Here is a 26,103-nt window from a genome sequence, read left to right as displayed (position 1 = left end):
GCTTGGAGAGAAGTTGTATATACTTAAGTATTGAGAAATATGAAATTTTAGAGCTGAAAAGCACCTTTAAAAAAAAACCATTAACGAAAAAGTAGGGAAAAAATGAATAAAAACGAGTTCATTAAAGTCTGCATTTTATAGAAAAACAGGTTAATTGGCTTGATATGAGGGGCTCTTTAATATGTTTATTGAATGCAAGTAGGAGAAATGTTTGAGAAGGAGGAACAAAAATGGGAAATTCATGAGTTGAGGGGAGAAAAGGAGAGAAAAATGAAATAAGAGAGACAGAGTTAAAAAGGCGTGCAAGCCTGAGAGGTGCAACAAGACGGGAGGGGAGGAAGATTGGGAGGAAACTGGGCAGGAAGATGCAAAGAAAAACTAACTGGTGATGTTGGAGGGCTGGAGATAGGTGGGGTACAAAGGTAGACCAAAAGAGAGGGGAGTGAAATAGGAAGCGGAGAAGGCAGGAAGGGGGAGATGATGAACGGTGAGGGGGGGCCGAGAGGACGTGGGATGCGGGAAAGAGACACCCAGAGGAAGGATGGGGGAAATAGTTTGGGGAGAGTGAGAGAAGAAACCTGAGGGTGGGAGTCGGAGGGCTGAACCAAAGGTCACGTTAGAGCCCCATGTCAGGAAGGACAGAGAGGAAGGGAGAGCGCACACCAATGACCAAGAGGCTGGTCCAAACTCAGAATGAAAGAAATGTGTGTGTGGCTGGGGGGAGGGGAGAAGACGGAAAGTGAGGGACAAGCGTGGACAGACTTCAAGGGCGGCAACAAGGGATGTGACCAAGGCTGTAATGGAGACCTTACCCTGTTTCCCATCCTCTGCTGGCTTCTGGTTTCAGGGGTTTCTTCCTTCTGCTACAAGGACCCTTGATGCGGGAGGGGATAGTGACAGCTGGGAGGGCCCAGGCACTAAGTCGCGCCCGGGGTTTGAATGGAGGGGACCAAGAAGACGGGCGGTCGCGCCTGCAAGCCGGGTGCCTGGTGGCGGGCAGGGTAGGGGGGCAGCGGGCAGCGGAGGGGCGGGCGTGGGCTGGGGCGGCGGCTCTGGGGGCGACTCCAACTCGGCTGCCGAGGTGAGAGTCCTGAGGCATTGGCGCCAGGGCCCCTGAAGATGGGGTCGACTGGGAGAGGAGACAGAAAACGGGAATGGAGCAGAAGGTGGGGGGACAGTGGGGCGGGACGGAGAGCGCCTAGAGCAGAAGCGGGGAGTCCCCGCGGTGGGGAGGGGGCGGAGCGAAGGCTGGGCGGCGGCGGGCCCGGCGCACCTGTTGGGGCGCTGGGAAGGGGCGTCGGGATGCTGGAGCGAAGTCCCGGCCAGAGGGGCTGACTTCCAAGAGGCCTCCGCCTCCTCCGCACCTGCGGTCAAAGACGGGCAAGAGAAGGGGCGTGACCCTGGCGCTCAGGTTCCTTCCTCTATACCTGGGAGAGGAGGGGTGGGGGCCAGGACTTCCGGCCCAGGTGAGTGTCCCTTCGGTGACGTCAGGTCACTCTTGGCCGCCCCTCCGGTTCCGCTCCCCTTCGCCTCCCAGTGCCCGCGGGGCGCGCCCCCGACGCCCTACATATACTCAGGTGCGCCGCACCTGTCCGCCCGCATCTGCTCGCTCTCCGCGGCCTGCACCTGGCGCCGGCCTACTGCCCGGGGTACTTTGGGGACTTCCAACACCCAGGACGGCCCCTACGGCCCCGCCACCTTTTGCTCGGGAAGCGTAGCCGAGAGCGCCGGAGGGAACGGCCTGGACTTCGGGGATCGCCTTGGTCGGCCACCAGTCCTCCGAGCGCAACCTGTTCCTTCTGCTGGGAGATACTCGGCCCGCCGGAGGGGCGACTTGTGTTTACTTCGGGTGATAAGAAATTCGCAGTCACTCGACCAGAAACTTCTTTTTTCTCTTTGGGTGACTTGTGACTCCAACCCAAGTTGTCTCGTGAGGTTGCCCCTCCGAGTTTGTTTCACGGCAGAGGCGGCCGCCCGCGCCCCCGGTCCTTCCTGAGGGCGCAATGGCCAACTCGGGCCTGCAGCTGCTGGGCTTCTCCATGGCCTTGCTGGGCTGGGTGGGCCTGGTGGCGTGCACCGCCATCCCGCAGTGGCAGATGAGCTCGTTCGCGGGCGACAACATCATCACGGCCCAGGCCATGTACAAGGGGCTGTGGATGGACTGCGTCACTCAGAGCACGGGAGTGATGAGCTGCAAAATGTACGACTCGGTGCTCGCCCTGCCTGGTAAGGCCGTGAGACCGAGGGGGCGGACGCGCCCAGGCCGGGGTCACCGGTGGCCCGGCCCGACGCCCTGGGTTGCCTGGGAGCCAGCGGGAGAGGAGGGAGGACGCGGGCGGCCGGGCAGCGGGGCTGGCTGGAGTGGGCCTGCCCCGCCCGTCGCACCCTCTGCGCCCCGTTTCTCAGTGGGAGGCCGGGGCCTGGGCCGCGGTCTCTGCTGTCCCCCGGCCTAGGCTGGCGATGGCCTCAGCCACTCCCGCCCTTTTCTCTAAGACAAAGGGCGGCCGCGGGGTCCCGCGGGGGAGCCGTGCGCGCCTGTCAGACGTGGGCAGGCGCCTGCGGCCTCTAATCTTATCGGCCGATTAGACGAAGCCACAAACCCCGTGGCCTCGACAGTGGGGTCAGGACTGGGCCGCAGGTCGTCGTCTGCGGCCCGTGCGGAGTCGCCAGGCGCCGCCTCCGCTGTCCCCTGTCACCCTTCCCCCTACCCGGGCAGTTTCATCGAAACCCGGGCGCCCCGGGCGGGTCTGAGAGCCGCGGCAGGGCGGGGCAGCGCCGCAGGCCCCGGAGCGGGATCCACCCCGAACCGGCCGGGACCCGGACGCCGGGGGCATCTCAGGCCCGGGGCGGCCGGCTCGAAGGCTGCCGCACTTCCAGCAATGCAAGTTCTTCCTCCTTCCTCTCAGCGGCCCTTCAGGCCACTAGAGCCCTAATGGTGGTGTCCCTGGTGCTGGGCTTCCTGGCCATGTTCGTGGCCACGATGGGCATGAAGTGTACGCGCTGTGGGGGAGATGACAAAGTGAAGAAGGCCCGCATAGCCATGACTGGAGGCATCATTTTCATCGTGGCAGGTGAGTCGCAGGTCCAAGGTAGCCTCAAGGGCTCTGAGGAGTGAGGGTGGGTATGGTGCTGGTTTGGGGTCGCACAATGTCAAAATCCTCACTCTCCCTCTAGGTCTTGCTGCTTTGATAGCTTGCTCCTGGTATGGCCACATGATTATCACAGACTTTTATAACCCTTTGGTCCCCATGAATGTCAAGTAAGTATGGGAGTCCTGCCTCCTAAGGGGACCAACAGGTCTGGGGCCGGGAGAGGCCAGGGTTTCTGAACCCAATCCCCTCTCTCCACAGGTACGAGTTTGGTCCTGCCATCTTCATTGGCTGGGCAGGGTCTGCTCTGGTCCTTTTGGGAGGTGCACTGCTCTCTTGCTCCTGTCCTGGGAGTGAGACAAAAGCTGGGTACGGTGCACCCCGCTCCTACCCTAAGCCCAACTCTGCCAAGGAGTACGTGTGAACTGGGACTCCCTTGCCCCAGCCTGGTGGCCTAGACGCTTGAAAGGACTGGGGCAGAGAGCTCAGCCCGGGGGCAGGATGTACAGGAGCCTGTCCTGCACACCGTGTACAATTCCCTGGGGGCTAGGTGGGAGAGAACAAAAGAGGGGTGGATGTGCTTTTTGTACAGTAATAAAAAGTATGTTTTGGAAAGTTGGCTTTTCTTCCTTCCCCTTTCTGCTTTCTTCCTACTGAGCTCCTTGTAGGGAGCCTGGAATCTAAAATATACACATTGAGCACCAATGGCGTTGCACGCCATCCCTGTTCCACCACTTCATTGTTCTTCAGCCCCCAACACTGACTATTGACTCTAGAAGACTCAGGTGCTTGGTTTCCTCCATCCACTCCCAACCTCCAGTCCCTTCTACTCCCAACTCTTGCTTAAATAGCTACCAGAGTTTCTTTTTTAATAAAAATTTTTATTAGGCTTGGGGGAGAGAAGACGGATTTCCTAGTCTCTTACCTTCCACTCTGCCAGCATCCCACTTTTTGTCAGGACTGGACACTGCTCCCTAGCTCATGGATCATAGGGTAGGGCCCCCAGAAACAGAGGAAACAGATACGGGGCAGGGACAAGGCAAGGCCAACTCGAACAATGGAAGGATGGGAACAGGCCCAAGGTCTCCCACCCCCCTCCAATTTCAGTCTAGTCAAATATCTAGGTCATCATCTGGGTCCTCTTGGTCCAGGTCATCATAAGCATCTGGCTCATAGAAGATGTGGCTGGTAGCCTGGCCTTGACCACGGCATAGTAGAGCCTGCTGTCTGAGAGATGAGAAAAGAATTGGTGCTGGTAAGGGTGGGTAACAGGAGTCCTGTCTGAATACCCTGTACATGGTGACTGTGACTCCCTCTTTGTTCTCCATGTTTTCTTGGCCCAAGTCCCTTTCCCTGACCCCTGGTTTAGTTAGTACTGAAGCACCATCTGGTACTAGAAGACTCCCGCTCTCATACTACTCTAAGTTTTTATTCTTAGCAGCTTGAGGGCAAGGATCCTGCCATAGTCTTGCTTCATCCACCCACACACTGGGCATAGAACAGGCATCTACTAAGTCCTTATTAACCTGTCTTTGCCCTCCCCATCTAGCTTCCTGTCCTAGCACTGTTGCCTGGAGATAGGGCCTTTTCTCCAGGGTCTGGTCTGGCTCAGCCTAGACTGAGATTGCTCTGGGGACAACTGTGGAGTTGGGACCCAAGGCTGTAATGGAGAAAAAAGGAGATAAAGGCTCTTTGTCATTGTTGGGGTATGGGTGGGTAGAGAACCACTCCCCAGATTTGGCTCTGGAGATGGACTTCAACCCTTATAAAGTCTGAGAGGTTAATCAATAACCTGTTGTCACCCCACCTCTTAGGCCCAGATGCTGGGTTTTCTATTCAAGGACCTGGACACATAGGCTGAAACCTTACTTTTCAGAGCTGAACTGGAAGGGCAGGGTCAGACTATCTTTGGCTTCCTTCTCTTTCCTGGACAGGTGAAGGTTAAAGGTCAAGTGAGCTGTGGGATCCACCTGTAGGTACAAAGGATGCTGCCACTATGCCCCGTCCCTGAAATCTCCAACCCCACGCCCAACCTCTGCAGTTTTTATGCTCCTCTCTTTTTGTCAGACCCCAACTCCATTCTCTTGTTCTGACCCTGGCACTCTTAGATACCGGGGGTGTGTGAGGATCTGGATGAGGCTTCGACTTTAGGGGAGAACCCCCTTGGAGATCCAGGCTGAAGTCAGGCAGGATGGAGAACCACTGAGTCTGGGGAAAAGAAAGGAGAGTATTAGTTTCTTCCACCTTACTGAAGACACCAGGGAGAACTAAAGACCTAGTACCTTCAGCCCAAATCAGCTATACAGCCGCCTGCTTTCCGCTCTTGTCCACCTCTCACCCCTCCTTCAAACCCCTCCATGGGAACTTGTCCCTTCTCCTCCCTAGAAACCACTCCCAGTCTTTTCTCCTTTTCCATTTCCTGGAAGGCACTGTCTTTTACTGGTTAAGCTCACAGGATCTGAATTCCCCAGGCTGAAAAATAGGGCTAATAGCCCGGCCAGGTTTCTCGGTGGTTGAGGGTCAACCCATGAACCAAGAAGTTACCGGTTGATTCCTGGTCAGGGCACATGCCTGGGTTGCGGGCTTGATCCCTAAAAGGGGGCATGCAGGAGGCAGCCAATTGATGTTTCTATCTCTCTATCCCTCTCCCTTCTTCTCTAAAAATCAATAAAACTGTATTAAAACAAAACAAAAACACGGGGATAATAAAACTACCTCACAGGGTAGCTGTGAAGATTAAATGAGGGAAATAATGAAATGACGCAAGCACAGAGAAGTGCTCCATCACATCAGCTTTTTTTTGTTCCCCTGTCTAACCCCAACCTCTAGTCCTCCTGTGCTCCTCCTGACCTTATGTGTTGGATGATGTTGGGGCCTCCGATAGAGAATGTGAGCCGAGGCCTGGCCCCCTGTACCACTCAGGGTCACCTCAGTCTGAGCAAGGGTGCTCAATGCTTCCACGGGGCCTGGGCCATGAAGCTCTTCATGTAGCAGGCCCAGCACACGCACATGTTCTACTGGGCAGCTGTCATCTGGGGAGGGACAAGAAATATAAGTCACATAGGGCAGTAGGGAGCATTCTGGGTGGAGGCCTGTGATCAAATAGTGAAAAGAAGGAAATAGAGGTAGGCCCACATTCTATCACAGCCACATTTCCAACTTACTTTGGCCAGTTTCATGGCCCTGCACTGACCCCTTTTCAGCTCTCACCTTTCATGTATTTTCTTATTCCAATGTAAATCTGATCAAGATACCACTCTGACTACAACCCTCAGGAGCAACTCATGGCCTCAAGGGTGAATTAACACTTTCATCACCTAGTCCCTGCTTCATCTCTTACATACTGCATTACTTGCAGTTTTTGGAACTTGCCAATATCCCAGCCAGTCTCTTTGATTCCCTCCCTTTTGGGAAGCATTTACAGAGTGTTAGGCACTACATTAAACACCTTTTTTTGTTGTTGTTAATCCTCACCTGAGGATATTTTTACCATTGATTTTTAGAATGGGAGGGAGGGAGGAAAGGGGGGAGAGAGAGAGAGAAAGAGAGAGAGAGAGAGGGAAGGAGAGAGAGAGGGAAACATCAATGTGAGAGAGAGACACATTGATAGGTTGCCTCCCCTATGTGCCTGGACTGGGGCCAGGGATCAAATCTGCAACCCAGGTATGTGCCATTGACTGGGAATCAAACCCTTGACCCTTTGGTGCATGGACTGACACTCTAACCACTGAGTCACACTAGCTAGGGCTGCACTAAACACTTTAACGTAACATTTCGATCCTTATAAAGGTCAGTAGTTTTGGGGTTGAACCATATAAAACTGCTCATATTTCACATCTGACTATATCTAACTATAAAAAATGGCAATTCTACACTTTTAGAGAGGAAACTGAAGCACTGAGAGATCAAGTACCTTAATATAAACCTAGGTATCTGACTCCAAAGCCCATGCTAGTACCCATAGTACACAGAGTGGGGCAAAAGGAGGTTTACTGTTCTTCGGATGAAAAATAATACAGCCCTGCCGGGCGTGGCTCAGCGGTTGAGTGTCAACCTGGGATCCAGGCGATCGGGGTTCGAATCCCAGTCAGGGCACATGCCCAGTTGCGTGCTTGATCAATGACTCTCTCATCATTGATGTTTCTATCTCTCTCTCTCCCTCTCCTTTCCTCTCTCTGAAATCAATAAAGACATATTTAAAAAAGAAAAAAAGAAAAAAAAGAAAAATAATACAGTAATTGCCCTAACTGGTTTGGCTCAGTGGTTAGAGTGTGGGGCCAAGACTGAAGTGTCCCGGGTTCGATTCCAGCCAAGGGCACGTACCTTGGTTGCAGGCTCGATCCCGGGCCCTAGTCAGGCCTCGTGTGGGAGGCAATCAATCAGTGTGTTCCTCTCACATCAATGTCTCTCTTTCTCTTCCACTCGCTCTGAAAAGCAATGGAAAAAATATCCTTGGGTGAGAATTAAAATAAAGAAAGAGCAAGCCCAGCCAGTGTGGCTTAGCCATTGCACATTGACCTAGGATCCAGATTACAGTTTGATTCCCAGTCAGGGCACATGCCTGGTTCGTGGGCTTGATCCCCGGCGGGGGGCGTGCAGGAGGCAGCCAATCAATGACTCTCATCAATGATGTTTCTCTCTCTCTCCCCCTCCTTTTCTCTCTGAAATCAATAAAGACATGTTTAAAAAAAGAAAAAAGAGAAAAGGTAATACAATAAATTAATAATTATACAAGAATAACTAATTTCATGTACTCACAACTGCAAACCCACTTTTGCCCCACCCTGTACTTCAAGGCTAGTCCTAGTGCCGTGTGCCTAAATTTGCTGGGCTGACCCCTTGCTCTAAGACAGTTCCTTCCTTAAGGTACTCTGTGCATGTTCCTTATCATCATGGATCTTATCAGAATATCTTGTATCTGTTTGTTTACTTGTCTGTATCCTTGATGAACTTTGAGCTCCTGGAAGACAAGGACCTGACTATAATTAGTCTTTATTTTCCCATTATCTAAAATTGTATCTGATACATTGTATATATTTAATGTTTGTTGAGTGAATAAAATAGATGAGTAAACAAGAACTTGGATAAGAAAAAAGTGATTGGTAGGTGGCATTACAGAGAAGTCAAGAACTAGTATAAAGGTTAAAGACATGAAAAAAGGGCCCTAGCTGGTGTGCCTTAGTTGGCTGAGTGATGCCCCATGTACCAAAAGGTAGCCGGTTAAATTCCCAGTCAGTGCACATGCCTGGGTTTTGGGCTTGATCCCCAGTAGGGGGTGTGTGGGGAACAGCCAATTGATATTTCTCTCTCACATTGATGTTTATCTCTCCTTCTCCCCTCCTCTCTTTCTAAAATCAATAAAAACATATTTAAAAATGGTTAAACTAATAATTTTTTTAAATAAAGAGATGAAAGAAGGTTCACTTGGAGATCCCCAATATGTTTTTTCTTAGGGTAGAAAGGGGCAAATTCCTTGGCAGGGAGAGATGTATGAAGGGAAATAATGAAGCAGGGAGTCTTACCAGGGCGGGAGTCCTTATGGCTCAGAGCATGAAGGGTTTGGCAAAGTGTGGTGCAGGGAAGGTGAAGCAGCAGCCAGCTAAGTGAATCAAGAGCAATGGTGACAGGACCAGAGCCTGTCCTCTTGCACATTGTTCTCAAGACTCCCAGGGCACCCCCAGGAAGGGTTTCCCCAGTGTTTGACCAGTTGAGAGGGTCTCTGAAGAGGTCATGGTAAACTAGCCTGCAAAGAGAAAATAGGAGACAACATAATACTGCCCTCTCCCCCCAATCTTGAAATTCATTCTCTGACTTTTGTGGCTCTGTTTTCTCAATTTTCACTAATAGCTTAAATACCAGTGACAGGTAATAACTGAGAAGTAGAAAATAGTGATTGAGTGTACAGATTTTGACATCAGACAGCCCTGAGCTCAAAGCCTGGGTTTGCTAACTGCCCAAGGTCCCGTAACTAATAAATTACTTAATCTAAGACTTGGTTTCTTTATTTGTAAAACAGGAATGCAAACCTTTTGATATTTAGCACAGTGTCTGAGACATACCAAATACTTGATAAATGTTAGCTATCATCACTGTCAAATATGTCTTGAGTGGTGCCTAAAGTGTATAATTCTCTGGATGAATGAAGAGAAAGGAAAGAACACAAGGCATGGTTCCAGCTGTAGAACAGCTTAGCAAAGGTCAAGAATTAAGTTTTGTGGTACTAACTACAGATAAAATAGCAATTCAGGAAAGGGAGACTGATGTGGGCTAAAAATCCTGGGAAAGCTTCATGGTGGCAGAACTTGTTCCCAGACACCTCCTTTGTATCTTCTATTTCCCTTATGAATGATATCTTAACACATAGCATCACCTCTCTTACACTGGCTTGTACAAAATTAGGGCTCAACAGACAGATATAAATTGTTATAATTCATGGCCATCCCTACTGCCATTCCCTCAAGCCAGGCCTATCACATCCTACCATTATTCTCTGATTCATTAGAACAGGGATCATATCCCTGCTGCCTCATTCACTGCTGTATCTCCAGTGCCTAGCACTGGTTTATAATTGGTGCTCAGTACATAACCACCTGACTGAACCCGGATTACTACAATAGTCTTCCCACATGGTCTCCCTATCTCCAGGCTGGCTCCTGCCAACACTGTGGTCACTGAATTTAACAGAAATGATGATATTACTCCCCTCCCAAATTTTCAAATACCTCCCCACTTCCTTTACAATAACATTTAAACTTCTTTTCAGACTCTGTAAGACTTTTCACGATCAGGTACCTTTTTATCTGTGTGACTTCAGTAAACTCTTCCACCGTCCATGAACAGGTACGCTTTCCCATACCTAACTGTGCATATGCTGTTCCCTCTGCCTGTAGGGCAAGTCCCTCAGTAGCTTGCAGTTAAGCGTTGATGCAAGTTTAGAATCCATGTCTGGATTAAGCATCCCCAGATTCTGAGGAACTCAAAAAGGCAAAACGTTTATTTTTCTTCTCCAGTAAAGCTTCTAGTACTAAACTGTACTGTTCGCCTTTACCCTCTATGTCTTTCACATTCTATAATCTCTGCTATGAATCTCTACATACTTACTACTCCTTATCATTCCTCTTACCAATTCCCAAGTCCTAAAAGACTCATATCCACTCATTCAATGAATAAGTGCTGCTACTACATACCAGGTTCTGCTCGTGTTGCTGTAAGGGAAACTCCTTATCAATAGAGGTCCCACATCCAACAAACTCTCTTCCAATTTGTACTTACTGGCTGTTGATACTGGAGTCAAAACCTTCACGAAACTCTTCCTCGCTCACTTCACAGCCCAGGATATGGATTTGCTCTCCACTGAGGTACATATGAGCAGAATGTCAGAGTGGGGCCCAGACTTCCTTCCCAGGGAGGACAGGAAGACGCTGCAGGATACTCACCACAGCGCAGATTTCTTGATAAGCGCCTTCAAGAGACTGCGCCCCTCCCACTCAACTGAGTCTGGGGAGTGAGGGACGGATAAACAGTGTGAGAACAAAAGTTTCCGCTTTCACGAACCCGTCGCTACCTCCACCCCTAGCCTGTGACCCATGGCCCTTCCTCTCTACTTAACCTCGGCTCCGAAGCCCCTGTGCCTGTGACCCTCACCCCGAAGCAGCACCAGGCCGCCAAGAGCCAAAAGCGACTCCAACATCTCCAACTGGCATCCCCAGCCTTCCCAGACGCCCTCTGATGGCGTCACGGCCTGCTGCCCCGCCCCATCCAGGGGAAAGGGGCGGGGCATCCTTGATTCCTCCCACCACCAAGACCCTGCATAGACGGAATGAAAGGTCACATTATGTTCAATATTCCCAGGGCGGCTCACACGGAGGGGCCCCTCCAGTGCCAGGCGCACATACGTACGGACGACGCCCCTCTCCACATTTTTTACCGTAACTAGGGCGGGAAGAGCGGTTGGGGCGGTTGCCGACGGGAGGGGGAGACGGCCGCACGAGCCCGCCCGACCGCCCGAACTTGGGGTCAACTGGAGTCACTCCCTGTTCACCTCGTTAGAGGCGGGGCCTGCTTCGCCCCGGGTCCCGCCCCACCGCCACCTTCCGCGCGTGCGCGGTACTGCGGCCTTGTTCGGGGCACACGCTACTTTCCTTATCCCCACCCCCATAGGCCGAGTGAGGAACCTTAGTCCGGGTGAAGCGAATACACGTCACCACCGGAAGTAGTGTCAGAGGTGAAGAGGAGGGGGGAAGAAAGGAGGAGGGAGCCCTTTGGGTGGTAAAATGGCGCCTGTCAGAGTGGGAAATCCAGCTGCAGAAACTGCAGCCCCGCTTCTCAGCGGCTAAGGCGCCCCCGACCTCGGGGAGGGGGAGGCCGCTCCGGTCCAGGCATCCGCGCCCTTCGGCTCCCCCTCCCCCTCCTTCCCTGCTCCTTTGCTCAGCCAGCCCGTTCTCCCGGGCCCCGGCCCTTCGCGCGCTGCGCTGCCCCCTCCCGCCCCTTTCCCGCGAGTAGCCCCCTAGCGCGCCTGCGCAGCGGGCCACCCTCCGCTTCCTCCTTCCCCTCCCCCTTCTTTCTCCCTAGCCCCCTCCCCCATTACCCCCTCCCCCAATTCTCCATCCCCTTCCCTCCTGGTCTCGGAGGACCCCGTCCTAGCCCGGTCTATCTCAGCCCGCAATCTCCGCGAAGCCGTCGGTGCCACTCCCTGCCCATGTGGGCCCCTGCGGGCTGCCCACGCCTGTCCCCCAGCTCCTGGTTCCTCTGGGCTTTCCCCTCGCCGGGGGTGGCTTTCTGAGCCACCCGCTCCGTGCCCCTCTCTGCAGCCTCTCCTGCCATTCGGGGCCCCCGTTTCCCCTCCCGGCGGCGGGGGGCTGCCCCCGGGGGGCTGGCGGAGCTGGGCCGCGGGGGCCCCGGGGCCGGCGGTGCCGGGGTCATCGGGATGATGCGGACGCAGTGTCTGCTGGGGCTGCGCACGTTCGTGGCCTTCGCCGCCAAGCTGTGGAGCTTCTTCATTTACCTTTTGCGGAGGCAGATCCGCACGGTGAGCCTGGGTGGGCGCTGGTTGTGGTGGGGACCTCTGTCAACGGCGCTCACGGGTTTTCGAAAGTGTCGGGCCTCTGTTTGGTTCTGGCGGCGGCTTCTCCCCTTAGAGAACTTGGGCACCTTTAGCAGAGCATGGGGTGGAATGGGGAGGAGGGAGACCCTTGTAGTAGAACCGAGATCGGGGGGCTTAGATGGGGACAAGATCTGGCAACTCTTGGGGGCTAGGGTGGTGGGTGGGGCGCTCTTAAGAAAGCTGGAGTTGCTGCTAAAGGAACCGAGAGGCGGGGAACACCTGTTTGATGGCAGCAGATCTGTTAATGTGGGCTTATGAAAGACCCTCCTGTTCTTAGGAAACTCCGTGTTTGTTTGGTCTTATAACAAGGGAGAGACAGGTTTGAGTGTCAAGAGTGAAGGTGGGTGGGAGGGTATATGTGACAAACAAGGATGGGAACTCGGGAAAAGCCCTGGGTGTAAAGGAGAAACCCCTGCAGTTTGCATTAAGGGAACTCCTCCAAAAAGCCCAGAAAACTTACTTCATAGTGTGAATGTGGGTACCTGGATTTATTGAGATTCTGGGACTAAGGTTTTTTTTATGTTGTGGAAGAGAGCACATTAAGGTTTGGTTGTTCCTATCAGTAGACCGTGCTTGTCGGTCATAGGCTTGAATCCCAGGGCAAGGCACCCTTGTTTCTCCTGGAACCCCTAGTATGGTGAGGGATACTGTAGACAGTGGAGACTGCATGTATCCCAAGTATCCCTGGGTTCACTCCCCCATAGCTTTTCTCCAAAGTCACAGTTACTTAGGCTAACATCATTTAATAAATGGACTCTTGTGTTCTCATCACCATTGGGGAGAATCCTCTGAAGGAGTCTGGGAAGAATTAAATGAGCTGGGGTGCAGAGGTTTTCTGGTCTGTACTCTTAGGCATACCTCAGTAAAACCTGAAAGAATAAAACCAGGTAGGAGCTGCCTAGGTGAAGGAATTTCCAGAAAATCCTGGGTGGTGATGGTGGACTTTATTGATGGGGGAATGGGCCTGGCCTTGCATTTAGTGTCTCCTTTACCATTCTACTCCTTCCACTTCCTGGGTGGTCATGGTTGTAGGCAGGGCTATTTCCCTGAGACAGGAGTTGGGAGGCAAGAAGAATTTGGGGTCAGAGATGCTAAGATATGTGTGGGGCTAGTGCCTGGGGTTTTCTTTACATGTTAGCTGCCTTCCCTCTTTCCCTGGCCTTGCTCTGAGCGTCTCATCTTCTTTCTCTAACACATCAGTTTTTGTTCTGGGGTGTAGGGAGTAGTTAGTGCTTCAGCCCATCCAGAGGTTAGTTGCTTTCCTTTGAGTGGCACAGATCCCACAGCCTTTTGTCTTGTCTTCCCTTCCAGTCTGGCCTTTTCCCCCACCCCCTTTCTGGCAGATACTTGGAGCAGTCCCTACATGCCCAGCATGTGCAACCCGAGATAGCAGGGCAGGACACCCGAGCTGTTGCAGCCCTCATGGTGGCCCAGGGAGAAAAGAAGGGCAGATGCCTTGGGATTAGGGTTGAGGGCCCTTTGGTTTGCAAGGGGGAACCTGATGCTGGTGAGGCTCAGGGCCTATGGATGGACTGAAGAGCATTTGTCTGTGCCTTAGAAGAGCAGAGGAAGGAATTGCTAGGCTTTGCATGGGGGATATTTGAGTGTTAGAAATAAGAGCCTCTGGAAAAAGCTTGGAGAAGCTGGAAGGCTGAGGTGGTGATGTCCTTGTCCCATCTTCACCTCTTACAGCCCTTGCTTCACTCTGGCCTTCTCCACACCCGATCAGTTGGCTTGGCAGGTGGGGCTTTCCAGTGTCCTCTGCCTTGCCCTGGGTACCAGGAAAAGGAGGCTGTTCAGAGGACTGAGGTTCTTTGCAACTTGTGACTTGGCTTATAGAGACAGAAATGGACAGGTGGCTGGTTAAAATAGGCCTGGTGGCCCCTAGCCAGAGGAACTTAGCTGACCTGACAACCCCTGGATTCCCTCATCCTCTCTTCCCCCTAGGGACCCAAGGACCTCCCTTCTTGACTCCTACTCCATGTCCACTAAGAAATCTAAGGCTGATGGAAGTTGTCACAAAGAATCTTTGGGGTGGAGGTGGGGAGAGCTGTGCATTTCTTTGTTCAATGTAGCAAAGTGATATCATGGTTAAGAGAACAGGTTCTTCCATTGGATTGCATGAGTACAGTCCTGGCTTTACCATTTCATTGATTCTAATATTAACTGACCACCCCTGCTACAGTGTTCTAGGAATACAACCATGATGGAGACAAAATCCATGCTCTCATGGAGTTGTCATTCTAATTGGAACAAACAACTAAGATAATTCCTAGCTCTGTGGCCTTAGGCAATGTATTTAACCTTTTTTTTTTTTTTTTTTTTTTTATATATCTTTATTGATTTCAGAGAGAGGAAGGGAGAGGGGGAGAGAGAGAGAAACATCAATGATGAGAGTCAATGATGGAGCCCGCAACTCAGGCATGTGCCCTGACTGGGAATCAAACCGTGATCTACTGGATCATAGGTCAATGCTCAACTGCTGAGCCATTCCAGCTGGGCAGTTTCTTTATTCTTAAAACATAATATTATTACTACTTTTATTGTTATTATTATCAGGGTTGTTTTGAGAAATAAATGAAATGATCCTAAGTCACTTATACAGTGCCCAACATGGTAAATGTTCAACATGTGCTACTTTTTGTTACTGGGGAAGATTTTCTTGTCTAGGGTTCTAATCCTGTGTTTTGTTCTCAGGTAATTCAGTACCAAACTGTTCGATATGATATCCTTCCCTTATCTCCTGTGTCCAGGAATCGGCTAGGTGAGGATGCTGTCTGGGAAGATCCTTAAAGGTGAGGTAGGGTTCAGAGTCTGGGCTGGAGGTTGGTTGGTGTCATTTCTTCCTGTGTGGTTCAGGCCAGGTTAAGAGGAAGATCCTGGTGCTGGATCTGGATGAGACACTTATTCACTCCCATCATGATGGGGTTCTGAGGCCCACAGTCCGACCTGGAACACCTCCTGACTTCATCCTTAAGGTGTGTGTGGGGTGGGAAGTGATGGAATGGTTATAGCTGTGGTTTTACTTAGATCTTTCCCAATCCCAGAATGTGTTATCACGGTCCCCATCCCCTGGTACCAGTGTCAGCCTGGAGGAGGGAAACAGGCAGTGGGCGGGTAGGGGGTGTCCATCAGGCTGTTCTGTGGTGCTCAGGACTTCTTCCAGCCCTTCCCTGTTCTCTACAGGTGGTGATAGACAAACATCCTGTCCGGTTTTTTGTACATAAGAGGCCCCATGTGGATTTCTTCTTAGAAGTGGTGAGTTTGCAGGAGCCAAAGGGAGGTCTGTGATGAAGGAATGGTTTTAGGTCTCTGGTAATTTAGAAGATTTGGAGGAATAAGGGGTGAAGAGAAATGGCTAAGGGCAATTTTGGGGAAGGGAGGTTATGGGATGGTTGGAGAATGGCTTTTGGTAGTTTGGGTTCATTTGTTTTGCTGGTATACTTCTATTCTTCTACAGGCTTCCTGTTCTTTTGTTTTTGCATCTTTGAATCTTAAGGGTAAATGGTGCCTAAGACTCTGAGTTTAGGGGCACTCAGAATTTTGTGTCCTCAGAGACATTTGATATTACTGAAAGTTCTGAAGGACAAGGCTGGAGTCCCAGTGAAAGGGAACGATATGTCTAAATGATCACCTCTTCTGACACCTCCTTCTCCCTCTATCTGTTTCAGGTGAGCCAGTGGTACGAGTTGGTAGTGTTCACAGCAAGCATGGAAATTTATGGCTCTGCTGTGGCAGATAAACTAGACAATAGCAGAAGCATTCTCAAGAGGAGATACTACAGACAGGTAAGGGGCTAGAATCCAGGTATAAGTGAAGCTATGGAGGCAGGCCACCAGGGAGGGATTTGAATTTGAGGCAATTGCCCTGGAATGAGACTTTCTGAAGACGTGAGGGAGGCATACTGCATGATCCCCTTTGTGGGAGTTTGGCTGCCTATGGTGTTGTTGGGATTGGGGGAGCAATCACAGAGGGTGAGTCTCCTTTTGATACCCAGCTCACCCTGCCTTCCAGCACTGCACTTTGGAATTGGGCAGCTACATCAAGGACCTCTCAGTGGTCCACAGTGACCTCTCCAGCATTGTGATCCTGGATAACTCCCCAGGGGCTTACAGGAGCCATCCAGGTATGGGGGAATGTGGTAAGTCTGGCAGGACCAGGAAGTGGTTCCTGAATGCATGGAGCTGGGATGCCTTACTTGACTGTATGTCAAGGTGCAAGTTGTTTCTCTTTTAAATGTTTCCCTCTCCCCCAAATGTCCATTTCATAAATTAGATTCCTCATAGCAGATTTGCTTAGGGTCAAACACAATGGCAATAGGTTTGACTGGAAGCCTTGTACTAGTATGAGATACGGTGATTGAAATTAAATTTAATTTTATTTTGGAGTATAAATCAAGAAGGTTTTACTTAGATTATTGATTTTGGGTTGGTGGGTGGTGGTGAGATATATACATGTATTTTAAAGTAATGATCCCTACTCCCAAATAAAAGAAAAAACACCTTGTCCTTCTTGAATCTTTTGTTTCTTCTCATGTGCATTTTCCACTCAACCTAGACAATGCTATCCCCATCAAGTCCTGGTTCAGTGACCCCAGTGACACCGCCCTTCTTAACCTGCTCCCGATGCTGGATGCCCTCAGGTAAGGGAAACTAGACACTTAGATTTCTGAGGAAAGGAGGAGGTGGGGGAATCCCAAGAGGGAATAAAAGTTTGTCCTGTTTTACTTACTTATCTCTCTTCCCTTAAGCAGTTAGCATTTGAACCAAGGTCTTATATTAAAGCTGATCACTTTTAGCCATTGGGTTTTGGGCATACTGAACCTCAGTCTCATTATGTGGAAATGGTGACTGCCCCACGTCTCCAGTGAGGCTGCCTCACACTAGTGTTGTGGGGATATCAACTATAAGGACTCTACCAATGTAAGTTATTGTCATCCCAGGTTCACCGCTGATGTTCGCTCTGTGCTAAGCCGAAACCTTCACCAACACAGGCTCTGGTGACAGCTGCTCCCCCTCCACCTGAGTTGGGGTGGGGGGGAAAGGGAGGGTGAGCCCTCGGGATGCTGTCTGATGCCCTGTCCAACGGTGAGGACTGCCTGGGCAGGGTCTGCCCCTCCCTCCCCTCTCTGCCCTGGGAGCCCTGCACTCCATATGGAGTCTGGATGGACACATGGGCCAGACTCTGAAGCAGCCTCTCTCTAACTTCGTGTTCGCACTCCCTGGAAACCCCAGACTGGGACATAAGCGGAGGCCTAGGAGAGCTGAAACAATGTCTGTGGTGGAGAGAGGACTGGCCAGAGTGAGAGACAGACATTCGATAATCCGGGAGGCTCAGAGAGAAGCCAAGCCAGCTTTGTTGTGATTTGATTTTTTAAAAAACTCTTGTACAAAACTGATCTAATTCTTCACTCCAAGGGCTGGGTTGTGGGTGGGAAACTGGGATTTGGGCCACTGGATTTCCCCCAAACTTGTCCCCCTCCCTTACTTTTCTCTATATTTTCCTTTCCTAGATTCCCTCAGACCTGTAACCAGCTTTCTCTCTGTTCCCACCCCCCCCCACCTCCTTTTAAACCATGCATTATAACTTTGAAACCAAAGCTGCCCCAGGTCCTTCTCTGGGGTTTTGGGACATGAAGGGCAGAGGGGAGAGACTGCTGCTGGTCCTACGGGTAGGGGGAAAAGGTGGTGTTGGTTTGGTGAGGATTGAGTAGTGAAAATCTACATCAGATGCTTTGGTGGGAAACGTCTTACTGATGGGATGGTCGTCCTGGCTGGGAGCTGGAGGACAGCTAGCTGTATGTCCTGAGGGAACTTGAGCTTCAGAGCAGTAGGACACAGATGTATGAAAGGAAAAACCAAGTCGCCAGAAAACGCATGTAACTGGAGAAAGGCCAAACCCTGGGGTTGACTAGACATGCTCAACGGGCTTTGCCCCCAGGCTGCGGAAGCCCTCGGCCCTCTGCTCGCGGTGCTGGCCCCACCAACCTCCAGTCTCCCGCTCCAGCGGTTGCGGGCTCCACCTCCCTGTGCCCTCCTCCCAGGAGCCGGTTCTACTTCCTCGCATTCGCCACGTGATGCTCCGCCCTTCCCTCAGATCACATGATTCTTTGGGTCCTGTGCTGAAAATGTCCTTCCGCGCCGACGTAGTCCCCACCTTTTGGGCCTACTCTCCAGTCCCCACTGGTTCACTCTCCTGAAACCTAAGCGTTCTTGCGTGTCTCCAGACAGGTAGTTTTTTCCCTCTTTCGGAAGACCATCTTGTCCACTCGGGTACTATTTTGTTTTGGTGTCAACGACCGCTATTTGCGTACCAGCACGTTTCGTGAATAGCTGTCCTTGTAATTATCTCTGCTTTTCCTCCACATTATGCCCGGAAAGAATTTTTGGCGAACAGTCTCAAATTATGGTTACTATCTCCTAGCTTCTTTCCATTCCCAGCTTTGTGGGAGAAAGTCGGGGAAATGGGTTTTCAGTTCTTTTTGTCGGTCGCGAAAACCACCCAAATTTGCTGCGTCGCCAGCGTAGCCCACGAATTGATTCCAAAGCGATTACGCTGACGGCGTGGGGGGTGGTCAGTAGGTGGTGCTAAGCAATCCACGTTAGGGCTGCTGCGCTGGTGGCGTAATGTAGCGAACCCGCCGGCCCCTGATGGGCGGGGGCGGAGTTGGCGAATAGGGAAGTGGCGCAAGTCCTGGGATCGCTCCGCTGAATCCGCCTGCGCGTCGCCACCGTCGCCGCCGCCGCCCCCTGTCCCGGCCCCCCCCTCCCTGGGTTCCCTCAGCCCAGTCCGGTCCAGCCCGGTTCCCGGGAGGATGAAGTTCGTGTATAAAGAGGAGCATCCGTTCGAGAAACGCCGCTCTGAGGGCGAGAAGATCCGAAAGAAATACCCGGACCGGGTCCCGGTAAGGACGGTAGCCAGGGCCGAGGGCGCGGGGCGCTGGCATTGACGCCACAGCCTGGGCTTGGGTCCGGAACGGGCAGCGCGGCCATTAGGCTGCGGGTTGTGGTGGGTCTGGGAACGACCCTGAAACTCCCGTCTCTGGGACTGGAGGTGAAAGGGCTAGTGGTGGTAGCTGGGGTTGAAGGGTTGTAGATGGAGGAGATAGACCTTGGGATTCGTGTCGGAGGCTGTAGGGAGTTTGACAGTCTGAATGTCACATGGTTATTTCCTCCAGCTAGCTAGGTTTTTGAGATTAAAGGCTGTAGTCGGCCCAGACAAGTCGTCCCCATCTGGTTAAGATAGTTGTTTATTATGACGCCCTCTATTCAGGGACCTGGATGTTGAGGCGAGTTGAGTCAGTGGGGTTCCGGATCTCTTTCAGGGCTGCACCACGTGTTCAGAGACAAAGAAATGAGTCTGGGGTAGGTTTGGGTGCTAGGAATATTGTTGCTTGAGTTCCTGACAGGTGGAGCTGTGGGATTGTAATATCTAATGTCTTCTAATTTTCATCTTCCCTTTATCAGGTGATAGTAGAAAAGGCTCCCAAAGCTCGGATAGGAGACCTGGACAAAAAGAAATACCTGGTGCCTTCTGATCTCACAGGTGGGAACCTTACCCAATACTCAGGTTTGCTACCTGTGGGAGGAGGCTCCACACAGCAGCTGTTCTTTTATTAGGACAGTTGTGATATCTGTGACTTTATCACATCTTATATTTTTGGCAGTTGGTCAGTTTTATTTCTTGATCCGGAAGCGAATTCATCTCCGAGCTGAGGATGCCTTGTTTTTCTTTGTCAACAATGTCATTCCACCCACCAGTGCCACCATGGGTCAGCTATACCAGGTATGGTGATTGAGAAGTAGTGGTGGTTTTGGAGAGGAGTTGGAAGAGCTTGAGGGGAAGAAAGTTTCAGGTCAGCAGTTCTTGAATTTGCTGTGTAGTCCTGGGTTGGGGGTTTCGACAGGGCAGTGGCAGTAGACAAGGAAGGGAACAGCGAGTTGGAGCAACTGTTCTGATAAGGACCCTCCCAATCCCCTCTTCATTCCAAGGCAGCAGAGAACAGTTTGAGGTCTTTTTTTGCCCAGGGCTGCTGCTAGGGATAATCCTGTTAGGCTGCTAGTCCCTGGAACAAGTGAGGGAGAGAATGAGGGCACTGGTTTGGGGGGGTCTTCAAAAAATGATTTTTGAAGAATGTGTTTGGGTGGTGTGTGGTTTAAGTAAGGGCCAGATGCCTGAGCACCATTATTTTCTGCTTTCACCCCAGGAACACCATGAAGAAGACTTCTTTCTATACATTGCCTACAGTGATGAAAGTGTCTATGGCCTGTGAAGCTGCTGCGCCTGTGGTGGGGGGTCCCATTCTACAGAGAGAGAGGTGGCCCCCCCTTCCTTGACCTCCTCTCTTCAGGACCTGCACTTCCTAATGTTTGAGGCTCTTCTCCAGAATCTCTTAGCAGGAGGGTTAATGGGGGAGATGGCCTCTAGTACCTCTCCTTTCTCCTGCCTTCCCCTCTCTCTACCACCTTTTCCACTCTGCTTTAGACTTCTTGATTGTCGATCTCTGTCACATCCAGTGATTGTTTTGGTTTCTGTTCCCTTTCTAATTGCCCAAGGGGCTCAGAACCCCAACAATCTTTTCCTTTCACTACCTTTTTTGGGGGTAGATGGAAGGGAATGAAATTGTGGGGGGAAGGTAAGAGGCACATCAATAAAGAGGAAACCACCAAGCTGAACTGGATTTTTGCTTTGTGTTGCTGCCTTCTCCCTTCTCTGTTTTACTGGTCAGTGGGAAAAGATGAAGTTGGAGGGGTAGTAATATATTTTGGTTTATTCTGTTGATGTTGGACTTTTCCTTGTGCATAAAAAGGGTGCTTTTTGTTGTAATGGATGGGATACTCTGAGTAATGTTTCTTGAAACTTCAGTTGCATATGTGTGTGTATTGGACCCTGATATAAAAGAGCAACTTTTTTACTGTGGGTTTCGGTGGAGAGAGTTTAAAAGTATCTGCTTTAGATAAATACATCCAAGTTTGTTATAACCTTTTGGATTAAGGAAGAGATTTTCGTATGTGGAGGCTCAATCCTCAGTTGCATGTCACTTGGCCAGACTCTGTGCAGGCATGTGGGATCTAGTAGAGTGGGATCCAAAGGAGGGAGAAGACTAGAAAAAGGGAGCCATTATCACCAGAAGAACTTCATCTCCCAGCAACCACTTCTCGGACCGGAAGTGGTGCGGTCCCCGGAGGGAGAAAAGCTGCAGAATATAGCAGTATGGTGGCCGAGAGTTCTAATCCCTTCTTTCCTCTTCTTTCTTAGTCCCGCCCAGCCTACAGTTCCCAGGAGCCTGCGCGCGCTCTTCCGCTCTAGCTTCTGCTCCCAGTCCCCGCCACTCCCCGGGGGAGGGGAGCGGTTTAGTGCGCCTGCGCGAATCCGTAGCTTGCTGGGAACTGAAGTTCCTAAGGCTTATGACATCCCCTTCCTGCTGCCCCCAGATGGACTACAAGTGCCTTGATGCATTGCGCGTCAGCGCCCGCGAAGGGAGGGGAGGAGGGAGTGGGGAGGAGGAGGAGGGAGCAGGCGGCCGGCGGCGCGGGGGGAGGGGGCTCGGTCCGGGAGTGCGGGAGGCAGTGGTAGAGGGAGGTGGCGGCAGCGGCTAGCGGACTCGAATCACAACCGGGCCGAGGCAGACACCTCTGTGGAGCGAGGCAGCAGGAACACCGAGCACCGGAGGCGGCACCGGGATCCCCGGCTCGGGAGGGGGGCGCCGGACCGGGAGGAGGGGAGGGGGCGATGCTGGAAGCCATGGCGGAGCCCAGTCCCGAAGGTGAGCTCTCGACCGGCACTGAGCATTGAGACGGAGGGGGCCGGGCAAGGAATCAATTGGCAAACTTGGAGGTCGAGCCCCCGGAGCTTGGGGAGGGGTTCGGGGGCCTGCCCCTGGAGGTGGGAGAGCGACGAGTTGAGAGACCTTGGAGAAAGAGGAGTGGGAGACTGAGCTGGGGGTAGTTGGCGATCAGATGCTGTGTGTTGGGGGGGCGGGGGAGGAGTGGGAGCTGGAAATCAGCTTGGGGGATAGGGGCCGAAAGGGCCTCCGGCAGGTTGGGGCCTTGGAGCTGGGTGGTTGGGGGAGTCTGGGGGCCGGAGAGTTGTTGAGAGAGGAGGTAGAAGAGGACTGAGTGAGGAGCCCGGTAGTTCAGCGAGGTGGGGGAGTTTGTGGCGGTGGTGCCGGAGCTCCCGGTAGTTGCCGCTGGAGATAGCCCGGTATTTGTTGGAGGGGTGGGAAGATAGTTGTGGGGAAAAGAGGGAGTCTGGGTATTGTCTGCGGCAGAGGGACTTGTACTGGGGGGTAGTAGGGGGAGAGAGCCCGCCGGGAAGCGAGGGGAGCTGGGTAGTTTAGGGGCAGTGGGGCAGGGTGGGGGGATTAATACCGGCGAGTTGTGAGGTGGAGTGGGGGAGTTGGTCGGCGGGGGTTAAAGCTTGGGAGTTGCGGAGGGTGAAGGGGCAGCGGCGGCTGCAGCTGGGGTTGCTGTGGAGGGAGAGAGTAGTGGGGGGGGCTAGAGTTTAGGGTTCCGTAGCCTAATGACTTGGTGGCGGGTACGGGAGTGGGGCAGGCGGTGGCCGGGGAGAGCTCCGAACTGGGCCCGGGGCCCGGCGGGGAGCCCGAGAAGCTCGAGGCGGGGAGGGGCTAAAACCCCGGATGGGGGCGGAGGGACAGCGAGATTGTGGGGAGCGCGGTATGTGGGGGCAGGTGGGGCCGCGTCCGGGTGAGAGCTTTCTGGTCTGTCCCGGACGCAAAGTGGCGTTGGATGTGTGAGCCTGTGTGTGTTTAGGGTGGGGGTGAGGGGCGCGCCGGGCCTCGTGCTCGAGTAGAAGGGGCCGGAGGGCGGGGAGCGGCTCAGCGTGGTCATCCTGGACCCTGGGGGCAGGCGGGCGGCGTGTTCGGGCGGAGGGGCCAGGACCGTAGAGCCGGGCCCGTCAGGAACTCGGGACACTGGGCGCCTGTTAAGGATGGGGCAGGCGGCAGCCCAGGCTCGGTCCCTGGAGCGGTATGGCGGGGTGGGGCGCTGCGATCGGAGTAGACAAGTCTGGAGAAACCGTGGGGGGGAGGCGGGGCGCTAGGCCTCCGGTGGGGGGAAGGGGAGCGCTATATCGAGGCTCTAGAGGGCGCCGCGCCCAGGCTCCGCCCCTGGCGGGGCGGAAGGGGGAGCAGGGGGAGCAGGGGCGGGCCCGGCACAGCAGGGGCTTGCTCGCCAGGCTGAGGGACTTGGGAGAGCAAGGGGTTCGCTTTGGATCTCCAAGGTTTAGAGGTGGTGTTTTACCCAGACTCTTTCCTAGTACCTTGACTCAGCTTTTATTGCTTTCACAGATCCACCTCCGACCCTTAAGCCAGAGACTCAGGTGAGGTTTCACTTACCTTTGCAGCCTAGATTTACTAGCCAACTCTCTCCTCCCCTTCTTCTCTCCCTCTTCCTCTACCTTTTCCAGATTCCTTATTCCTGGGACTATGCTTTTGGAAATGCCCCTTTTAAACTCTGTGTGATACAAGTTTCCTTCCTTTCAGCCACCTGAAAAACGTCGGAGAACAATTGAGGATTTCAACAAATTCTGCAGTTTTGTCTTGGCCTATGCCGGTTACATCCCCCCTAGCAAAGAGGTAGGAACAGGAGGTTAACTGACTTGACGGTAATGGCCTAATACCGTAGAAGGTCTGTTGAGCTACTGGACTGTACTTATTTGTAGGAGAAGCCTATCAGAAGTTATATGTAATACTTGGGCAATAAGGAACTCTAGTAGCAAAACTAGTATCTGGGGTGGGGGTGGGATTAGTAGAGATAGGTGGCTGGCGCAGCAGTGAATGGTCTTGGGGTTCTGTTAATGAAAAGTGTTTTGGATAAATTTTTGGAAGCTGAAAATTGTAACCAATGAAACTATAAGGAAGTCAGAAATATGGCTCTTGTTGGATACATACTATGTTGCAAAGGCAGTGGGAATTGGGGAGAAGGCTAGAATTTAAGGGCAGAAGTAACGAGGTGCTCAAGAAGAGATGCTAATGGGAGTTGAGGTGGGGATAAATTTTTGAGTACACTGAAATTTGTTGGTTTTGGTGGGATGTTTGGGGGTAGATTAGTTCCTAGTTTTTAATCTGGGTTTGCAGGGAACTGAGTGAGATGACACTGGGCCCCCTGCTGACCCTGGTCTTGTCCGCCTTTTAAGGAAAGTGACTGGCCAGCCTCTGGCTCCAGCTCTCCATTGCGAGGTGAGAGTGCGGCAGATAGTGATGGCTGGGACTCAGCCCCCTCAGATCTCCGAACCATCCAGACCTTTGTTAAGAAGGCAAAGTCATCCAAGAGACGGGCCGCTCAAGCAGGTCCCACCCAGCCAGGACCCCCAAGGTCCACTTTCTCTCGTCTTCAGGCCCCTGACAGTGCCACCCTGCTTGAGAAGATGAAGCTCAAGGACTCTCTCTTTGATCTAGATGGGCCCAAAATGGCATCTCCACTCTCTCCCTCATCCCTCACACATGCCTCCCGGCCCTCTGCTGCTCTCGCCCCAGTACCCCTTTCCCAGGGGGACCTCTCCCAGCCTCCTCGAAAGAAGGACCGAAAGAACCGGAAGTTGGGGCCAGGAGGGGGTGCTGGTTTTGGGGTGCTTCGGAGGCCTCGGCCAGCCCCTGGGGATGGAGAAAAGAGGTCTCGAATCAAGAAGAGCAAGAAGCGGAAGTTGAAAAAGGCAGAGCGGGGGGATAGACTCCCACCTCCTGGGCCTCCCCGTGCACCTCCCAGTGATACAGACTCTGAAGAGGAGGAGGAAGAGGAGGAGGAGGAGGAGGAGGAAGAGATGGCAGCAATGGTAGGGGGTGACACCCCAGCCCCTGTGCTGCCAACACCCCCTGAGGCTCCTAGGCCCCCCCCCACAGTACACCCTGAAGGAGCCCCTCCCACTGACAGTGAAAGCAAGGAGGTGGGCAGTACTGAAACAAGCCAAGATGGAGATGCTAGCTCCAGTGAAGGAGAGATGCGGGTCATGGATGAGGACATCATGGTAGAATCTGGTGAGAAGTTTGGGGTTGCCCAGGGGCAGCTGGGATGGTGGGTATGGGGCTGTTATGGATGCAACAGTTCAGGCACAACACCAAACCGACCTTTTTTTCCCCAGGTGATGACTCATGGGACCTGATCACATGTTACTGCCGAAAGCCCTTTGCGGGGCGGCCCATGATTGAGTGCAGCCTCTGTGGAACATGGATCCACCTCTCCTGTGCGAAGATAAAGAAGACGAATGTCCCTGACTTCTTTTACTGCCAGAAGTGCAAGGAACTGCGGCCAGAGGCCCGGCGGTTAGGGGGGCCTCCCAAATCTGGAGAGCCCTGACATCACCGTCTCTAGGCTGGAACTTCCAAATGACAGCATGACTTACTTGGGAACTGAGCCTCAGGGTCCTCAGCCTATCCCCTGAAGCTTGGATATTGTCCCACTTCCAGGCAGGAATTCCCAAGGGAGACTGGTTTGGAAATGAGTTCTTACTCTACTCTTCCTTCCCAGCTTGTGGACTTGAACTGGGACCCATTACAGTTGGGGGTGGGAGGCTGTGTGGGTCCCTAGACATTTAATCTCTGTTCCTTGGACCTGCCACCTCTCACTTTTGGGCCAGGGTTGGAATTGGGACGGAATGGGACAGTTGTCTATAAAACGCTAGTGTAAATATAGCACTTCCCTCCCTCATCTTTTCTTCTCTCTCGCTCCCCATTTATTCTACACTGGTTTTATTTTTAATTTTGGACTTCCCCATTTGGGCATGGCAGCTCTGGTGGAGTACCAACCAGAGCCTGGCTGAAGGAGGAAGGAAAACAGGTGACCATTCTCTCAGTCACCTCTTGTTTTTAATAATACTGGCCAGCTGTTTATGCAGGCAGCCTGCGTGTTGTGAATAAAGCAGAGTGGGCTCTTTTGTGTTTATAGCCCTCAATGA

At 52.5% G+C, this 26,103-nt stretch overlaps 5 protein-coding genes across 9 annotated transcripts; 4 read left to right on the top strand and 1 right to left on the bottom strand.

The window, feature by feature from the left end:
• The first annotated feature begins 1,235 nt into the window (after positions 1-1,235).
• On the top strand, positions 1,236-3,709 carry CLDN7 (claudin 7). The gene is made up of 4 exons (XM_081162361.1): positions 1,236-2,226; positions 2,907-3,071; positions 3,175-3,259; positions 3,351-3,709. Exons 1-4 carry the CDS (start codon positions 2,004-2,006, stop codon positions 3,511-3,513), a joined length of 636 nt encoding a protein of 211 aa, XP_081018487.1. The 5' UTR covers positions 1,236-2,003; the 3' UTR covers positions 3,514-3,709.
• Positions 3,710-3,958: 249 nt separating this feature from the next.
• On the bottom strand, positions 3,959-10,844 carry ELP5 (elongator acetyltransferase complex subunit 5). Of its 2 annotated transcripts, XM_081115718.1 has the most exons (8): positions 10,734-10,844; positions 10,526-10,586; positions 10,362-10,442; positions 8,612-8,832; positions 5,940-6,121; positions 5,202-5,297; positions 4,959-5,059; positions 3,959-4,316 (listed from the first exon to the last, which is right to left on the bottom strand). In XM_081115718.1, the coding sequence occupies exons 1-8, from the start codon at positions 10,777-10,779 to the stop codon at positions 4,202-4,204; spliced, it is 903 nt and encodes a 300-aa protein (XP_080971844.1). In that variant the 5' UTR covers positions 10,780-10,844; the 3' UTR covers positions 3,959-4,201. The 2 variants fall into 2 exon arrangements, with proteins under 2 accessions (XP_080971844.1, XP_080971845.1); XM_081115719.1 differs by lacking the exon at positions 4,959-5,059 and having other exon boundaries at positions 3,960-4,316; positions 10,734-10,843.
• A 465-nt stretch (positions 10,845-11,309) lies between these two features.
• Positions 11,310-17,789, top strand: CTDNEP1 (CTD nuclear envelope phosphatase 1). The gene is made up of 8 exons (XM_081115720.1): positions 11,310-12,117; positions 14,890-14,956; positions 15,052-15,170; positions 15,379-15,450; positions 15,864-15,980; positions 16,207-16,318; positions 16,750-16,834; positions 17,135-17,789. The coding sequence occupies exons 1-8, from the start codon at positions 12,016-12,018 to the stop codon at positions 17,193-17,195; spliced, it is 735 nt and encodes a 244-aa protein (XP_080971846.1). The 5' UTR covers positions 11,310-12,015; the 3' UTR covers positions 17,196-17,789.
• A 109-nt stretch (positions 17,790-17,898) lies between these two features.
• GABARAP (GABA type A receptor-associated protein) lies at positions 17,899-20,867 on the top strand. Its single transcript, XM_081115721.1, has 4 exons — positions 17,899-19,096; positions 19,659-19,737; positions 19,859-19,977; positions 20,399-20,867. Exons 1-4 carry the CDS (start codon positions 19,007-19,009, stop codon positions 20,462-20,464), a joined length of 354 nt encoding a protein of 117 aa, XP_080971847.1. The 5' UTR covers positions 17,899-19,006; the 3' UTR covers positions 20,465-20,867.
• Positions 20,868-21,692: 825 nt separating this feature from the next.
• On the top strand, positions 21,693-26,082 carry PHF23 (PHD finger protein 23). 4 transcript variants are annotated; one of them, XM_081115713.1, is made up of 5 exons: positions 21,693-21,958; positions 23,501-23,532; positions 23,696-23,788; positions 24,349-25,186; positions 25,291-26,082. In XM_081115713.1, the coding sequence occupies exons 1-5, from the start codon at positions 21,925-21,927 to the stop codon at positions 25,503-25,505; spliced, it is 1,212 nt and encodes a 403-aa protein (XP_080971839.1). In that variant the 5' UTR covers positions 21,693-21,924; the 3' UTR covers positions 25,506-26,082. The 4 variants fall into 4 exon arrangements, with proteins under 4 accessions (XP_080971839.1, XP_080971842.1, XP_080971841.1 ...); XM_081115716.1 differs by lacking the exon at positions 21,693-21,958 and adding an exon at positions 22,836-22,868; XM_081115715.1 differs by lacking the exon at positions 21,693-21,958 and adding an exon at positions 22,851-22,952.
• The last annotated feature ends 21 nt before the right edge of the window (positions 26,083-26,103 follow it).

This window comes from Miniopterus schreibersii (genome assembly GCF_964146895.1).
Source record: "Miniopterus schreibersii genome assembly, chromosome: 16".
NCBI classification, from domain to species: domain Eukaryota; kingdom Metazoa; phylum Chordata; class Mammalia; order Chiroptera; family Miniopteridae; genus Miniopterus; species Miniopterus schreibersii.
Note: the sequence above shows the minus strand (reverse complement) of the source record. Positions and strands in the feature narration are given on the sequence as shown.

Bases quoted from the DNA above. Each gene is read 5' to 3' on its own strand.
- CLDN7 (XM_081162361.1), top strand. From the start codon at position 2,004: ATGGCCAACTCGGGCCTGCAGCTGCTGGGCTTCTCCATGGCCTTGCTG. The intron at 2,227-2,906 runs GTAAGGCCGTGA...CCTTCCTCTCAG, and splicing joins CTCGGTGCTCGCCCTGCCTG to CGGCCCTTCAGGCCACTAGA. The intron at 3,072-3,174 runs GTGAGTCGCAGG...CTCTCCCTCTAG, and splicing joins CATCATTTTCATCGTGGCAG to GTCTTGCTGCTTTGATAGCT.
- ELP5 (XM_081115718.1), bottom strand. From the start codon at position 10,779: ATGTTGGAGTCGCTTTTGGCTCTTGGCGGCCTGGTGCTGCTTCGGG. The intron at 10,587-10,733 runs GTGAGGGTCACA...CTCACTCCCCAG, and splicing joins CGGCCTGGTGCTGCTTCGGG to ACTCAGTTGAGTGGGAGGGG. The intron at 10,443-10,525 runs GTGAGTATCCTG...TATGTACCTCAG, and splicing joins ATCAAGAAATCTGCGCTGTG to TGGAGAGCAAATCCATATCC.
- CTDNEP1 (XM_081115720.1), top strand. From the start codon at position 12,016: ATGATGCGGACGCAGTGTCTGCTGGGGCTGCGCACGTTCGTGGCCTTC. The intron at 14,957-15,051 runs GTGAGGATGCTG...TGTGTGGTTCAG, and splicing joins TGTGTCCAGGAATCGGCTAG to GCCAGGTTAAGAGGAAGATC. The intron at 15,171-15,378 runs GTGTGTGTGGGG...TGTTCTCTACAG, and splicing joins CTCCTGACTTCATCCTTAAG to GTGGTGATAGACAAACATCC.
- PHF23 (XM_081115713.1), top strand. From the start codon at position 21,925: ATGCTGGAAGCCATGGCGGAGCCCAGTCCCGAAG. The intron at 21,959-23,500 runs GTGAGCTCTCGA...TTGCTTTCACAG, and splicing joins GGCGGAGCCCAGTCCCGAAG to ATCCACCTCCGACCCTTAAG. The intron at 23,533-23,695 runs GTGAGGTTTCAC...CCTTCCTTTCAG, and splicing joins CCCTTAAGCCAGAGACTCAG to CCACCTGAAAAACGTCGGAG.
- GABARAP (XM_081115721.1), top strand. From the start codon at position 19,007: ATGAAGTTCGTGTATAAAGAGGAGCATCCGTTCGAGAAACGCCGCTCT. The intron at 19,738-19,858 runs GTGGGAACCTTA...TATTTTTGGCAG, and splicing joins GGTGCCTTCTGATCTCACAG to TTGGTCAGTTTTATTTCTTG. The intron at 19,978-20,398 runs GTATGGTGATTG...CTTTCACCCCAG, and splicing joins CCATGGGTCAGCTATACCAG to GAACACCATGAAGAAGACTT.